Source organism: Lissotriton helveticus, chromosome 9, assembly GCF_964261635.1.
Source record: "Lissotriton helveticus chromosome 9, aLisHel1.1, whole genome shotgun sequence".
NCBI lineage: Eukaryota > Metazoa > Chordata > Amphibia > Caudata > Salamandridae > Lissotriton > Lissotriton helveticus.
In genome coordinates, this window is record NC_136070.1 from 464,046,809 (window position 1) to 464,061,120 (window position 14,312).

General features: G+C 44.5%; 1 protein-coding gene across 2 annotated transcripts; it reads right to left on the reverse strand.

Annotated features, from left to right (window-relative positions):
• Positions 1-654: 654 nt before the first annotated feature.
• Positions 655-14,084, reverse strand: SIVA1 (SIVA1 apoptosis inducing factor). Of its 2 annotated transcripts, none has more exons than XM_078660286.1 (4): positions 13,835-14,084; positions 3,113-3,331; positions 1,315-1,471; positions 655-844 (listed from the first exon to the last, which is right to left on the reverse strand). In XM_078660286.1, the coding sequence occupies exons 1-4, from the start codon at positions 13,950-13,952 to the stop codon at positions 781-783; spliced, it is 558 nt and encodes a 185-aa protein (XP_078516412.1). In that variant the 5' UTR covers positions 13,953-14,084; the 3' UTR covers positions 655-780. The 2 variants fall into 2 exon arrangements, with proteins under 2 accessions (XP_078516412.1, XP_078516411.1); XM_078660285.1 differs by having other exon boundaries at positions 1,315-1,474; positions 13,835-14,083.
• Positions 14,085-14,312: the final 228 nt, after the last annotated feature.

The following is a 14,312-nucleotide window of genomic DNA, read 5'->3' on the forward strand; positions in this document are numbered from 1 at the left end:
TCTCAATCTTTTACCTCAACTCGGACTCCTCTCAAACCTCATTGTACTACTTTCGAATGCACAACCCCATTTATTACCCTGTACCTCTATCAATATATCATCTACCTCCACTCTTTCATCCTAAACCCCATACCACTACCATGATGCCCAAAATAATCTTTTCTAGACTCTTCCCTACTCTAATCCCTCCTTGCATTATCTCATACCTCTTTACTATTCCGATCTTCCAAACAAGCCTTTCTAAATTCTTCCTTCAGACTCTTACCCCCTCCCTTTTACTCAATACAAACCTCCTCCTACTGCTATGAGCCCCCCCACCCAAAAAAGCTTCTAAATCCTTCACTCTATCCTTCTCAATAGAAATATAGAATAACATTTCCACCACTCAAATTACTTTCATATTTCACCATACTATTTCACCACCAATCCTTTATGGGTTCCAAAGTAGCATGCTATTCACTCGAGTGCTTTAATGCCTCGTCTGGGCTTTGAATAACTATATAAATGCAATTACAATACAAAGGCAACTGTACAAGTCAGTCCACATGCAGAGAAAGTGAGTGTTCCTTAGTCTTCATTGCCACCCAGGGAGGGCTTCGCTCACCCACCGCCACAAGATACTAAAAACAAGAGAATCAATTTCCATCATTCAGGTTGAATTATAAAAAATATTTTATTTTAATCACATTCTGTAAAATTCATAGATTTAATATAAAAGTTGCTATACATAAGACTTTACACAAACATTTACAAGTTACTTTCATGGCTCATAGGCGATCCTTAATGCGTCATTTCAAATAATGAACATCCATAACAGAATGCCTTCTCACAGATATCGCCATCGCTGGGGAAGAAGAAAAAAAAAGTTACGTATTAAGACAAGCTATCCATTCAAAAAAATAAAATAAATGCTGATGTGCATTCAACAGAGCTGTGCGAAATAGTGGAAAGTAACCAATGCGTGTGGTAAGGGACAGGATGGCAAAGAGAAAGTGCAGCCCAGCAAGGAAAACTTTGAATGCTAGGTTCAATCCAACAGTGTTGCAAGGTATGGATCAAGTCAATGGGTAATGCAAACATCCTTTAAGGCACAGATACCTCTTTATACCAAGTAATCACACCTTCAGCCTTCTTAGATGGTGGAAATGATTTCCAGTCAGATGTGCACATAGCCACCAAGAGTCAAGTTAAATTTCACATCCTATGACACCGTTTAGCCCAAAGAAGGTTTTCTAGCAACAGGGGCAAAGACAATAAGAACACAAAGGCCTAGCTAATAAACCATTCAAAAACGTATCAAAGTTATGGACTTACTCAACAATTGCACACAACGAACAGGTCACCGCACTACAGCAGCAGCAGAGTACACTGCAATTTTTGCAAATGAACCGTTCACACTGTGCACAGGCTTCTTTATCACCAACAGATTTTACACAGGAAGAGCAGGCTTTGGAAACTCCCATTGGCACAGCTACTGTGGAGAAATGTTGCAGGTTACAAAATGTATCATATTTCAAACAGTTAAGTGGCATACAATCATTTATCCCCCCCCCCCCCCGAAAAAAAATACCAATCCTCAGGCACACGTCCAAAGGCACCAAAACAGTTTGCCAGAGAAACCACAAAGGCCAAAGGGAAACAACCTAACAAAACTACCCACAATTTACTTTGTTAAATGCTTTAATCCACTGTCCAAAAAAAGCTGAACTATCCAATGGATATTATGTGGAAACTCTCTGCTCCATGCACCCCAATACTCGAACCCTGCAGTTACAAATGTTTGGTAATTTGTATATTGCCAACTACCATTAACAGTGTTTGTTTTACCTATGAATTCCATCAAATGAACTCTAGGAACCATAGTTTGGTAACGTCTCCTTATGTCTTTGGTTGTGTAACCGTTGCCAGAGTAAACTTTTGATTTAAAAAAATATATATAAAAGTTACATTTTCTCTCAAACTTCCTGTAGCGATTTTTACATTTTCATCCAGAGGGCAATGCTTTTTCTAAATGAACAACAACCCAGGCCCGAGGCTTATTTTGTGATCTTTTACGAGTGAACGCATTTTGTTCATGCTATTTTATCTGCAAGTTAATTTTGTTGATTTAACAGCATCTTGATAGTGACATGGCTTTAGCACGGTGTTGCTGGCATCACGGGGAGGGATATTCGGTCTAGTGCGCTGTCCAAGTTTTAGCCCTTGTGCGAAAGGCTGTTTAATGTGACGGGCGATTCCTTTAATAAACCAATTACAGGGCTGGCATCACGGGGAGGGATATTCGGTCTAGTGCGCTGTCCAAGTTTTAGCCCTTGTGCGAAAGGCTGTTTAATGTGACGGGCGATTCCTTTAATAAACCAATTACAGGGTTTATAGCCTGTTAAGACACGCATGGTCATTTAGTGTGTATAGCCTGTTAAGACCAGAATTGACAAAGCCAGTATCTCTCGCCTTTGTGACCCATTTACTTTGCCAATGGTTTCCAGCCCTGCATTGCGTGGTTGACGTTTTAGTGCTTGAGTTGTGACTCAAAATAAAGTGCACAAAGGCATTTTTTTCCAAGTGCCGTAGGAGGGTACCACGGAAACATGGGAGAGGTGGCAGTGGGGAGAAGCACATGGGGACTGGCAGCAGCACGAGAGGTGATAAGTACTTGACATACAGACATTTTTTTAAGTAGTTTTAACATCAAATAGACCAAAGACGCTGCAAAGAGGCAATGCTCCATGAGAGGAAAAAGCAAGATTGACAAACTGGGACACAAAGCAAGAAAATGTGCAACAAGGAAAGCCAACCAACAGTAAGCAATGAGTGGACTACAAGCTTATCCATGTTCAAGCACTATATGCCTCGCAACAGAGCACATGCATACTAGTCTAGTCAGACTAAACAAAAACCAGAGTTGTTAACACATTTTGATGTTATGTTAAGTGGCGCCTCTGGGACCAGGTATGATGCCACAATGTGCAATAAGCAAGTAATTAGGCTTTAAAACATGTTTTACAACTAATAATGCTGTATATAACTGGGAACGTACCAGGATTAATTAAGTTGCAAGAAGGAAACAATTGAGAATTACAATAAGAAAGAAGTCAAAGATTATCTAGCTTACGTTTTTCGTGAACATTTGAACCCTTTAGTAGTTTCCCATCGTGGCCGATTAGGGTCTGTCCTTGCAGTAGACCATTCACATCACAAGAATCACCAGTCTTATTTTCAGAGCCATGGTCAGGAGAATGGGGAATAGCACAGTTGACAACTGCTTTACTGCCATTCCACATGTGATTCATGTACATCTGTGCACCACTGAAGAGAAGTTTCTTGGTTTTCTCTGGAGAACAAACAAAAACATGAACCACTCTTAGGATTTCCCTTTTAAGTTTCTGTAATGCTTCAATGCTTCCTAAACTAACTTCTGATGTGGAATAATAAGGCTTAGAGCAGAACTCATGTCTGAGGTACACCACCAGAGCCACATTTCCTTGCATGGTTTTTACAATTTTCTAGTACATGGGCACCCAAAGATTTTCCTGGTGGCCAGAAAGTTTGGTCTGCGATGTGACAAAGGGCTGCACTGATGCCTGCAGGTTGACATGGTACGGTGGATGCAGGGAAGTAGAGGATTTACATCTAGTGCTGAATTGCACAAAGTAGATCAGAAAAACATGGATTGATCCTGCTTGCCCCACTTCACCAAATCTGGTGCTCCTAGGCACTTTTTTAATTACTCGTTTCCTCATCATTTTTCATCACACGAGAGGATCTGGAAATATATGAATTCAGGATGTGTGCTGTAAAAAAATAATTTTCTGTGTTTAATTTGATAAACTATAATGCCATTTTATAATAAGAAACCCAAAGAGTGGACATAATAGACTTGTGTCTCAGTTCACTATTGGCCTTATTTTGTCATGGTAAGGGGGTGGAGATTAATGTGTTTTTAAATTCATGTTTGCTATCACTTTTAACAAGCATTGGAAATGCAATAGGTCTCGCAGCATTAGAGTTTGTGCTTTTAGAATTGTTTATGGGTTTTTTTTTTTAAATCTTTAGCATTTTTGTTTCCTGTAGGCAATGCCACATAAATACAAAATGTGTCATTTACAATACCAATAGGTCAAACTTTCCTAATGCGAGACCTATTGCATTCACCCTCAACCCCTCACCCTCACACAGTGCAATAGGTCTCGGAGCATTTGAGTTAGAGCTTTTAGATTTGTTTATGGCTTTTTTTTCTTTGTAATTCTTTAGCATTGCCTACAGGAAACAAAAATGCTAAAGATTAAAAAAAAAAAACCCATAAACAATTCTAAAAGCACAAACTAATGCTGCGAGACCTATTGCATTTCCCTGAGTGATGCTGTGGTGGTGCGATAGATAGAGTGAGGGCAATAGATAGATAGATAAATAGATAGAGTGAGGGTGATAGATAGAGAGATAGAGATAGATAGATAGATAGATAGAAATATATAGATAGATATAGAGAGAGAGATAGATAACTAGAGTGAGGGCGATAGATAGAGTGAGGCAAATAGATCGATATATTGATAAATAGATACAGAGTGAGGGCGATAGAGTGTGGGCAATAGATAGAGTGAGTGCGATCGATAGAGTGAGTGCGACATATAGATAGATAGAGTGAGGGCGACAGATTGATGTGTGTGGTGTGTGTGTGTGTGTGTGGTTGTGTGCGGTTGTGTGTGTGCGGTGTGCGGTTGTGTGTGTGCGGTGTGCGGTTGTGTGTGTGGTTGGTTTTTTGTGTGGTTGTTTTTTTTGTGTGGTTGTGTGCGTGGTGTGGTTGTGTGTGTTTGTGTGGTTATGTGTGTGTGTGCGTGGTTGTATGTGTGTGTGTGCGGTAGGAGAAGGATACATGTGGAAGAGAGCAGCAGATCTGCACAGAAGAAAAGAACAGGGAGTTGGAGAAGGGGGCGGGGTGGAAGAGAGCAGCAGATCAGCCCCGGGAGAAAAGAACAGGGAGTTAAAGATGGATGCAGGGTGGAAGAGAGCAGCAGATCAGCACAGGACAAGAGAACAGGGAGTTAAATAAGGATGCAGGTGGAAGAGAACAGCAGATCGGCCCAGGAGAAGAGAACTGGGAGTTAAAGAAGGAGGCAGGTGGAAGAGAGCAGCAGATCAGCACAGGAGAAGAGAAAAGGGAGTTAAAGAAGGCGGTGGGGTGGAAGAGAGCAGCAGATCAGCACAGGAGAATAGAACAGGGAGTTAAAGAAGGAGGCGGGTGGAAGATAACAGCAGATCACCACAGGAGAAGAGAACAGGGATTTGAAAAAGGGGCGGGGTAAAAGAGAGCAGCAGATCAGCACGTGAGAAAAGAACAGGGAGTTAAAGAAGGATGCAGGGTGAAAGAGCAGCAGATCAGCACAGGAGAAGAGAACAGGGAGTTAAAGAGGAGGTGGGATGGAAGAGAGCAGCAGATCAGCACTGAGTGGTATTTGGAGTGTATGTTGCATTGAGTGCAGTGTAATTATGTTGTAAATAATGATGTGGCACTGAGTGGTATTGTGTGGAGTGTATGTTGCATTGAGGAGAGTGTAATTATATGGTGTAGTTATGTGGCACTCAGTGGTATTATATGAAGTGTATTTATGTTGCATTGAGCGCAGTGTAATTATGTGGCTTGTAATTATGTGGCACTGAGTGGTATTTGGAGTGTAAGTTGCATGGAGTGCAGTGTAATTATGTTGCAAATAATGATGTGGCACTGCGGCAGAATGGGTAATGCTGTTACACAGCTGAGCCCATGTACAGAGCCTGGGGCACAATAAGGTGGAATGAGGCACCGTAAGGAACAGTGAGGTGGAGTGAGGCGGAATGAGGCAGAGTGGGGGATGCTGTTTCACAGCTGACCTGGGTCCCTGGTCTCTGGGATGTCAGTCTTGCCAGGACGATTGCTCCATATGGACTTGGTCAAAGATGTGTATGTAAACTAACACTCCCAGGCATAAATTACAACAATAACGCAATAGAGTGAACAAACAAACTACTAGAGATGCAACATACCAAAATGTCTCTGGTTGGATACATATAAAAACTTATTGTTGATAAAACGTTCTGCAATGACGAACAGCACAGTTTCCCTGTGTTTTATTTGGAGCATGGGAAGGAGACCGGAAATTGTGAGAAGTTTGCAAACCGTGTATGGACGCTTTTTTAACAAAATATAATATAGGAAAGTGAAAGGGCGATGTTTATTTTGACTCAGACCGCGGGCGAGGCTTCTCCAGTCACTGATGCAGTTAAAACTCGCAGAGCGGAGTGGTTGAACACGAGAAAGCTCCTCATTCTTTGGCGTCCCACCTCACACGCTGCAACCCAATCCCCGGGAAGAAAAACAACAAAAGTCTGGTTACTCGAGCCTTGGGTTCCCAAGTAGTGCAAAGCAGGCCTTCTAGCGCTTCAAAGTCTAGTCAACACTAGCCATACAATTATAAAAATAATAGCAAAATTAATAGCTTTGTCATTCACAATGCCAATAGCAAATGTGACACCTATAGTATTTGTAATGCAATATGTGTTGTATTTATGTGAGACTTGGATATATTGATATTACAAATAACAATGGCTTTTTTTAAAATAATAATAATACTTAAATAAAAGTTGTGTAGAGAGAGAGAGTGCGAGAGGTGTGTAGAGAGAGAGAGAGATAGTAAGAGTACGCGAGGTGTGTAGAGAGAGAAAGATATGCATATAGAGAGAGATGCATATAGAGAGAGAGAGGTGTGTAGAGAAAGAGAGAGAGAGGTGTGTGGAGAGAGAGTTAGAGAGAGCGATGTGTAGAGAGAGAGCTTGTGCTCTCCTGGCTCCTCGGGTCGGTTTAGTGTTAACACGTAATTGACAAACCCATCGTCAAGCAGGATGCCTCTGTCTATGTTGTTGCCCACTGGCGCCTGTTGTCTGTTTCAAGCAGAAGAGCTGGAGAAGGCGGATGCACATGCTGCTAAGGGAGAAGGGAGGGGGTACCCCCATAAGAATGGCTCTGTCTGCCTTGTCCCCAGTGGCGCCAGTTGTCGGTTCCAAAGTAACACTTGCTAATTAATAATTGTAGCAGAGAAAATGAAAAAAAAACGACACAGATGTGTACCAACAGAGTGTAGAACCGGTATTTCTGTAACAAAATGCACAACCACGCAAATGTTTTTCCCTTCAGTAAATACTTAATGTAATAAAAGCGCTTTTTTTTTTTAAATTACCTTGCACCTCGCAAACAGAATTCCTTAATGCACGCGCTCTATATATTGTGGAACAAGCATACTAAGCCCTGTTGAGTTTTCAAACCACATGTAATATAATTGGGCATGTATGAAAATGAACTGTGCTTCCCTTGTGTACTTGTACACAAATGTAAAGGAGTAGTGCGAAATAATTCCAGGCTGTATCCTGAAAAGCGATCTTTACAGGTTATAGGTTGAATCCCTTCAATCTTGTACGTTTGTTTCGGTACGTTTGTTTCGCTACCAAGTGAAATGTTGGTGGTTTGCATGTAAGAAGGGATAGATGTTATATTTGTCTCAAAATACGTAGCAAAATAATTAGATTTATTAATTTAGTGTAAACTTTTAAAGCTTGTAGAGATTTCCCTGCATTGGGTTCTTCATTATGCGCCGTTAGTTATTGTCACACCTCTCGGTTTTAGTAAAAAAAAAAATTTCATCCACCCCAGAGACTTAATTGCAATTAAATAAAACTTCTAAATTCACCGATGCACAGAGACATACAAACGCGCAAGCACAGATGAAAAAAAAACGTGCAAACACAGACCAGGCACACCTTTGGAAACCCATCCACTTGCAGCCGTATACACTGATGTATGCAACTACACATGCATGCAGCGACCAGCACATACAAACTTACACACGCACATAAATATACACACAAAAAAAGCATGCACAAACATATAGGGCATTAGCAATTTACACACACATAAACAAGCACACATATGCAGGCACTCCTACATACCTACACATATTCACACTCAAACACACATGCATGGAGGCATGCTCCCGCACATATACACGCACACGCTCTTGTCTGTGAAGCGACTTTAATGAAACATTTATTTTAATCCTTCAAAAAATGCAACATTTTAAAGTGCTAATACGGTGGCAGCATGTGGGAATGCCCTCTGTGTGGGAGTACACATACTAAACGTGGTTAGTGGGCATGTGAAGCGTACGCTGTGTGGGAGGCGGGTTCAAATAAAGGCATGGACACATGCTCCCGCACATATATACAAACACTCTCTTGTCTGTCATGCGACTTTAATTAAAAATTTATTTTAGCCCTTTAATAAATGCAAACTTTTACATTGCTAAGACGGTGGCAGTGGGTGGGCATGTCCTCTGTGGGGGAGTACACAAAGTAAACGGGGCAGTGGGCGGGTGGAAGCGTCAGATGTGTGGGAGGTGGGTGCAACTAAAGGCACTGAGGCATGCTCACGCACATATACACTCACACGCTCTCGTCTAAAATGCGTCTTTAAATAAATGTTTATTTTAAGACTTTATAATTTTAAGACTTTAAAATATTTAAACTTTGACAGTGCTAAAACGGTGGCAGCGGGTGTAAATGGCCTCTGTCTGGATGGACGCAGGGGCAGTGGGCGGGTGGAAGCGTCCGCTGTGTGGGAGGCGGGTGCAAGTAAAGACAGGGCAGCTGGTGGAAATAAAACTGCTAAAATGAAATGGAAGAAGGGAGTAGGTGCATGCGAGATGGTAGCGTCCGCTGTGTGGGAGGCGGGTGCAAGTAAAGACAGGGGAGCTGGTGGAAATAAAACTGCTAAAAGGAAATGGAAGAAGGGAGTAGGTGCACGCGAGATGGAAGCGTCCGCGGTGTGGGAGGCGGGTGCGAGTAAAGACGAGAGCTGCTAAAAGGGAAACTGCTGAGAGGGATTGGGATAAAGGAGGGGGTACATGCGAAACAAGACGGAGGGAAGAGAGGGGAGGGGGGAGGAGAAATGCGAGGGGCCAGAGCGGGTAAAATAAACAAGACGGAGGGAAGAGAGGGGAGGGGGAGGAGAAATGCGACACGGCGGGAAGGGGCAGGCAGGATGACTCAGGGGAGGGGGCGGAGCGGGGCAGAGCGGCATGTGGGTGTGAAGAAGCCGGGCCTTTGAAGTGAAGCTAAGCTTCACTTCAAAGGTGTCGGAGGAATGCGGGCGGCTGTGCACGCGCTTTTAAGCTCAATGCACATGCGCATTGAGCTTAAAAGTCACGGGCACTGCAAGGAATCGCCACGATTCCTTGCAAGTTAGATAAAGAGTCGATGAGCCCCTATAGTCTCGCTTGCTCGATGCGCATGCGCATCGACAGGCGAGACCTAAAAACTACTTCTCAATGCACAGATAATCTGATGTACGATGGTGAAACTGTTCTGCATGTTAATGAAATATACATTTTGAATTCTGAAGAGACTATCAATTGTATACTGTTGATACAAGAAGTCTTTAAAAATTAAGGTGATCCTAAAGTTAAGAGGTGCACTTATCCACTCTTTATCCACACTGCAAGGAATCGCCACTTTTAAGCTCAATGCGCATGCGCATTGAGCTTAAAAGCGCGTGCACGTCCGTCTTTGTTTACCCGCTCCGCCCCCCCCTTCCCGCCGTGTCGCATTTCTCCTCCCCCTCCCCTCTCTTCCCTCCGTCTTGTTTATTTTACCCGCTCCGCCCCCTCCCCTTCCCGCCGTGTCGCATTTCTCCTCCCCCTCCCCTCTCTTCCCTCCGTCTTGTTTTTATTTTATTATTATTTTGCCCAGCGCACACAGCGTCCGATTAACAACATATGTCACTTCTCTTTTTTATTCATTATTGTTTTTATCGTGGCTTACACTATCTCTTACGCACATAACTTTATTATACACAGCACTCGCGCAACGCTGTTTCCGGATCTAAACACGCCCCCTTGCATCACACGCTGATTCGACTCCCAACAGCAGACACGGAGTCGCAGGCCAGCAGCCACGAGTGCAGAACCACTAGTTGGCGAATAGGTAAGCGCATAAAATTACCCCTCCTTAAGTCGCAGCACATCGCCGTAGTTGCATTTAACATTTGTGATTTCTTAGCTCAGAGGTTTCTACCAGAGGTGACAGCGGAACCATTATTTATTAGGTTAAAAGAGTTTAAGACATTTCTTTAAGACATTAGTCCCTTTTTAGGGTCCATTTTCAGTGGCAGTGTGAGACCATCTCTTACAGGATTTTAAATTGCAGAATGGGGTCAGTGCATCCCATTTACTTACAACTTATTTACTTCTGAACAGCAAGGCGCGCATAACATAAGCGCGTTATTTTCACTGCAACGCTTGTTATTCACTGCGGGCTGGAGGGAGTGAGTCTCTGTCCCGGGCCCCTGCCAGGGGCCCCTGCAGAGCTGCTCTGTCGCAAGAAACGCCTTGGAAACTTAGCGCCACTCATCAGGATTCATCGAGTGCGTGTGATTGGTGTCTCTGCCTCGTGTGCCTTCTCTCTCTCACGTACATCTCTCTCCCCTCCCCCCAGATCTCATCCTCCTTAAGGGCCCGCCCCCTCAACGGTGACTCACCTAGCAGGCATCCAGCTAATGAAACTGCTGGAGTTTAAAGGGCTCCTACCTGCTCCAGCAGACCCCGGTCATGTGACATGGGGGTGGGGGTGGGGGCGCAACGCCCCCCCCACCCCCCATGTGGGGGAACACCCAATGTACTGTAACCCGACCGACCCACTCCATTCTTATCTGCACGAGCCTCCTCGTGCGCAGCCTGGTTCCCCGCCTTAACCTTGTAATTAGACGCTTTGCTGCCCTTCCTTAAGCCACCAAAACGAGGCCCCCCATACCCCTCCACTCTCTTCGCTCCCACTCCTGTGCTTTTTCTCCCTCTAACCTGCCTCCGAAATTGAAGCGTTTTTATGCCCCCCACCCTCCCCCCGTTGCGTCTCTCCAGGCCAAATTCCTCTTCGTCAGTACTCTGGGAGACAACTCCTAAGCTGAGGCTCCTGCAGCAGCCCCCCGCCACTCGCGCTCGCCCCTCGTGCGCCTTTGTCTACCCTTTAACCCGACTCCCCATTGAAACCTTCTTCCTGATACTCGGTGCGTCACCCCATGCCAAATACCTGGTTTGTTTTACTCCGAGAAGAGTAAATCATCTGCGCAGGATCACAGGATGTTGAGCCACTCCCAAGTCGGCAGCTCTGTGCATAGGCCACATCACTTCCCCTATGGTCCCCACTATAGCCTACGGTTGCCTAGCGGGCCCCATTGACTAACTTGCGTCTTCTGTGATCCTGTCCGCCCTCCGAGCTTAGCCTGCCACTCACGAATTGCAATTTTCTAACAACCATTGAGCCAGCCCCAGACAAAACACTTCAACCCTCCTATCCTCACACATCATTAACCTACCCTCCCGCATATTGCTCCACTCCTGCTGCCATATGAACCATCGCGCTGGGGGCAATGCAGTCCTCCATGCGCACTGCTGCTAGGCCCGCAAGGTGGTACCTGGGCTAAACATTGGGTGTAGCCACACCCTATTGTAATTGTATACCACTCTTCACCCTCACTCACCCTCAACCCCTCACTCACCCTCACTCACCCTCACTCACCCTCACTCACCCTCACTCACCCTCACTCACCCTCACTCACCCTCACTCACCCTCACTCACCCTCACTCACCCTCACTCACCCTCACTCACCCTCACTCACCCTCACTCACCCTCACTCACCCTCACTCACCCTCACTCACCCTCACTCACCCTCACTCACCCTCACTCACCCTCACTCACCCTCACTCACCCTCACTCACCCTCACACAGTGCAATAGGTCTCGGAGCATTTGAGTTAGAGCTTTTAGATTTGTTTATGGCTTTTTTTATTTGTAATTCTTTAGCATTGGCTACAGGAAACAAAAATGCTAAAGATTTACAAAAAAAACCCATAAACAATTCTAAAAGCACTAACTCTAATGCTGCGAGACCTATTGCATTTCCAATGCTTGTTTCATTTTTTTAACAATAGTGCAGAGTAAACAGTGGCCCAGAGCTACTGTTAACCATGGGGGCATGTGACGGTCAGGAGGGCCACTCTAGGTCCCTAGCTGTACTTTGAGTATCGCTGCTCTAATACAAACCCTGCTTAATTGGCTGCTAAGGCTTTTCCCCTCCTGTGCTACAGATTTATGTTCCCCATTATACATGACGAGTTGACCTGGTCATGAGCACAGCTCCAGTGTGCCTCATGACGAGTTCACCTTGTCATTAGCATGGAAAAGGTTAAGAGCAGTAGCGCTGTACATAGTTACTATGCTGGGGAGAGGGAGGGAATAGGAGGATTCCCGTTGCCAAGAGGAGAACTTGTTAGGATCCAAGCCAATAGTGCCCCTTGAAGAGTTGAACTTGCTGCCAGGGTCTGTAGCACACCTTTCAGCCTCTTCAAAATAGTAATATGAAATTTGTATAGTATACTGTTGAATGATAAATTTAACTAGAGCACTTTATAGGCACGATTAAGATATAAGACTGTACGACATTCTCCACTTGGCTATACAGTGATCAAAATATCTGTTTCTGCAGACTGAATATCATGCTGCATTACACTGAGGTCACCAAGCAGTGAGGTCTATACTTGATATCACACCAACATCACTGCCCCATTCATGACATGTAGCGTTTGGATGGGAGGTACGCCATTCGCGAGTCTTGAGGCCGGTGTTAGTGGAGAAAAGTTAGGAGGAATGAGGAGAAAGCCTACAGACAACTCCAGGTTCAAAGACACCCACAATTGACGCTTGAAGACGTAAACAGTGGGATTCTCATTGTATGAGAATCTAGACCACAACTTAGCGTTGAAGCTCTCGCTTCTTGATGATCATTTGTCCAAATGCTCTTTGAATATCCCTTTACTTCAAATTTACTGCAACCTAGGGAGGCTGGTACCCGGGGTGCAAGTAAGCATCAGGAATCCGGGACAGTACGCAACTGGTGACATCAACATGCTGCGAGTATTATAATACATAAAAGCTAAATTAGACTGTCCCGACACCTTCAACATACACTTCGTTTAGGACGCCATCCTCATCAGTAGGTTTGACGCGATTACGCAACCGGAGGTAAACTAGCATACATAAAAGACAAGTTAGACCCTAACCCCTGCCAACATGGGGCGATTCATTAACGGTCCCATACTTAAAACACCAGCTCTACAACCGCACTAACAACCCTTCACACGGACGAGTTTTTTCCCCCGAATACAAAGGTGAAATGTGTGGCAGATAAAAGTTTGTCTTATAAGCCTGAAGTCACCACCTTTACTAACGAAGATACATTGTGTGCGCACACATGCCTAAATGCAAATTTAATGATTTCCTGAAAAATGTATTCCAATACAGTAAGACGTGGACCAAATTACTCAACTTGCATGTACAGGCATTTTAAATACAAAATGCACTCTGCACTTCGAGGGCTCACATAGATCAAGGATCTCACAAAGAGTCAACAAAAGCAATACCGTACTCTCCCCGAAAATTGTTTTATCACTTAGAGGGCAGAATTGCGTTTGGAAAAATATTCAGACTATAAGCAAACCCGGTTCCATTCTATCTAAAGTAAAAAGGGGACAAACAACAGTGGAATACCTGCACCCACAGGGCAACACTAGACATTTTGCCCATCCTGTAAAGCGCCTAAAATGGAATTTCCCTCAACCACACTAAGTAGTCCGCATTCCCCCAATTAGCCCAGTTTAAAACCGCCAATGAGGCTGGCACCCAGCAAGGCTCGTTAAAGGGACCGAGCTAGGAAACCAAGGGCAACCCGCTATTGAAACCCTCCATCGTCCTGACCTTACCGAATATTTCCCGCTTGAAAAAGTCGCCCGACACACCGTCGCACAGCTGCTTTTGCCCCACGTGAGTTTTGAGCTGCAGAGGACTGCCGTCGCCGAACGGGTAGGATCGTTTAGGCATGTTATACTAACTACGAAACCGAACAGGCTATTCGACCACGATGAGCTCTCAATCCAGGAAGTACCAGAAGCGCCGAAACGGCGGGAAACGTGCAGCAACAAGTCCAGCAATCCACTTGCTGAACTGCGCAACCTCTGCTTTCACCGTTGTACGGGATGACGTCACAGTGCTTCCGAGCCAATGACCGTGGTCTCATTTTGATAGATTTCCGATGTAAACTACGAAGTACGTCATTGTTCTTTCGAATCCTGCGCTGCTCTGAATTACAGATCCAGCGATTTAAAAATCCCTTCGTCGAGGTAGAAGGCAATATTTAAACGCGAAACCAAAGAAAGAAAACTGTGCAACAAGAAAATAAAA

Bases quoted from the DNA above. Each gene is read 5' to 3' on its own strand.
- SIVA1 (XM_078660285.1), bottom strand. From the start codon at position 13,952: ATGCCTAAACGATCCTACCCGTTCGGCGACGGCAGTCCTCTGCAGCTC. The intron at 3,332-13,834 runs GTAAGGTCAGGA...TTTGTTCTCCAG, and splicing joins TTTCAAGCGGGAAATATTCG to AGAAAACCAAGAAACTTCTC. The intron at 1,475-3,112 runs GTAAGCTAGATA...ATTTCTCCACAG, and splicing joins TTCAAATGTTCACGAAAAAC to TAGCTGTGCCAATGGGAGTT.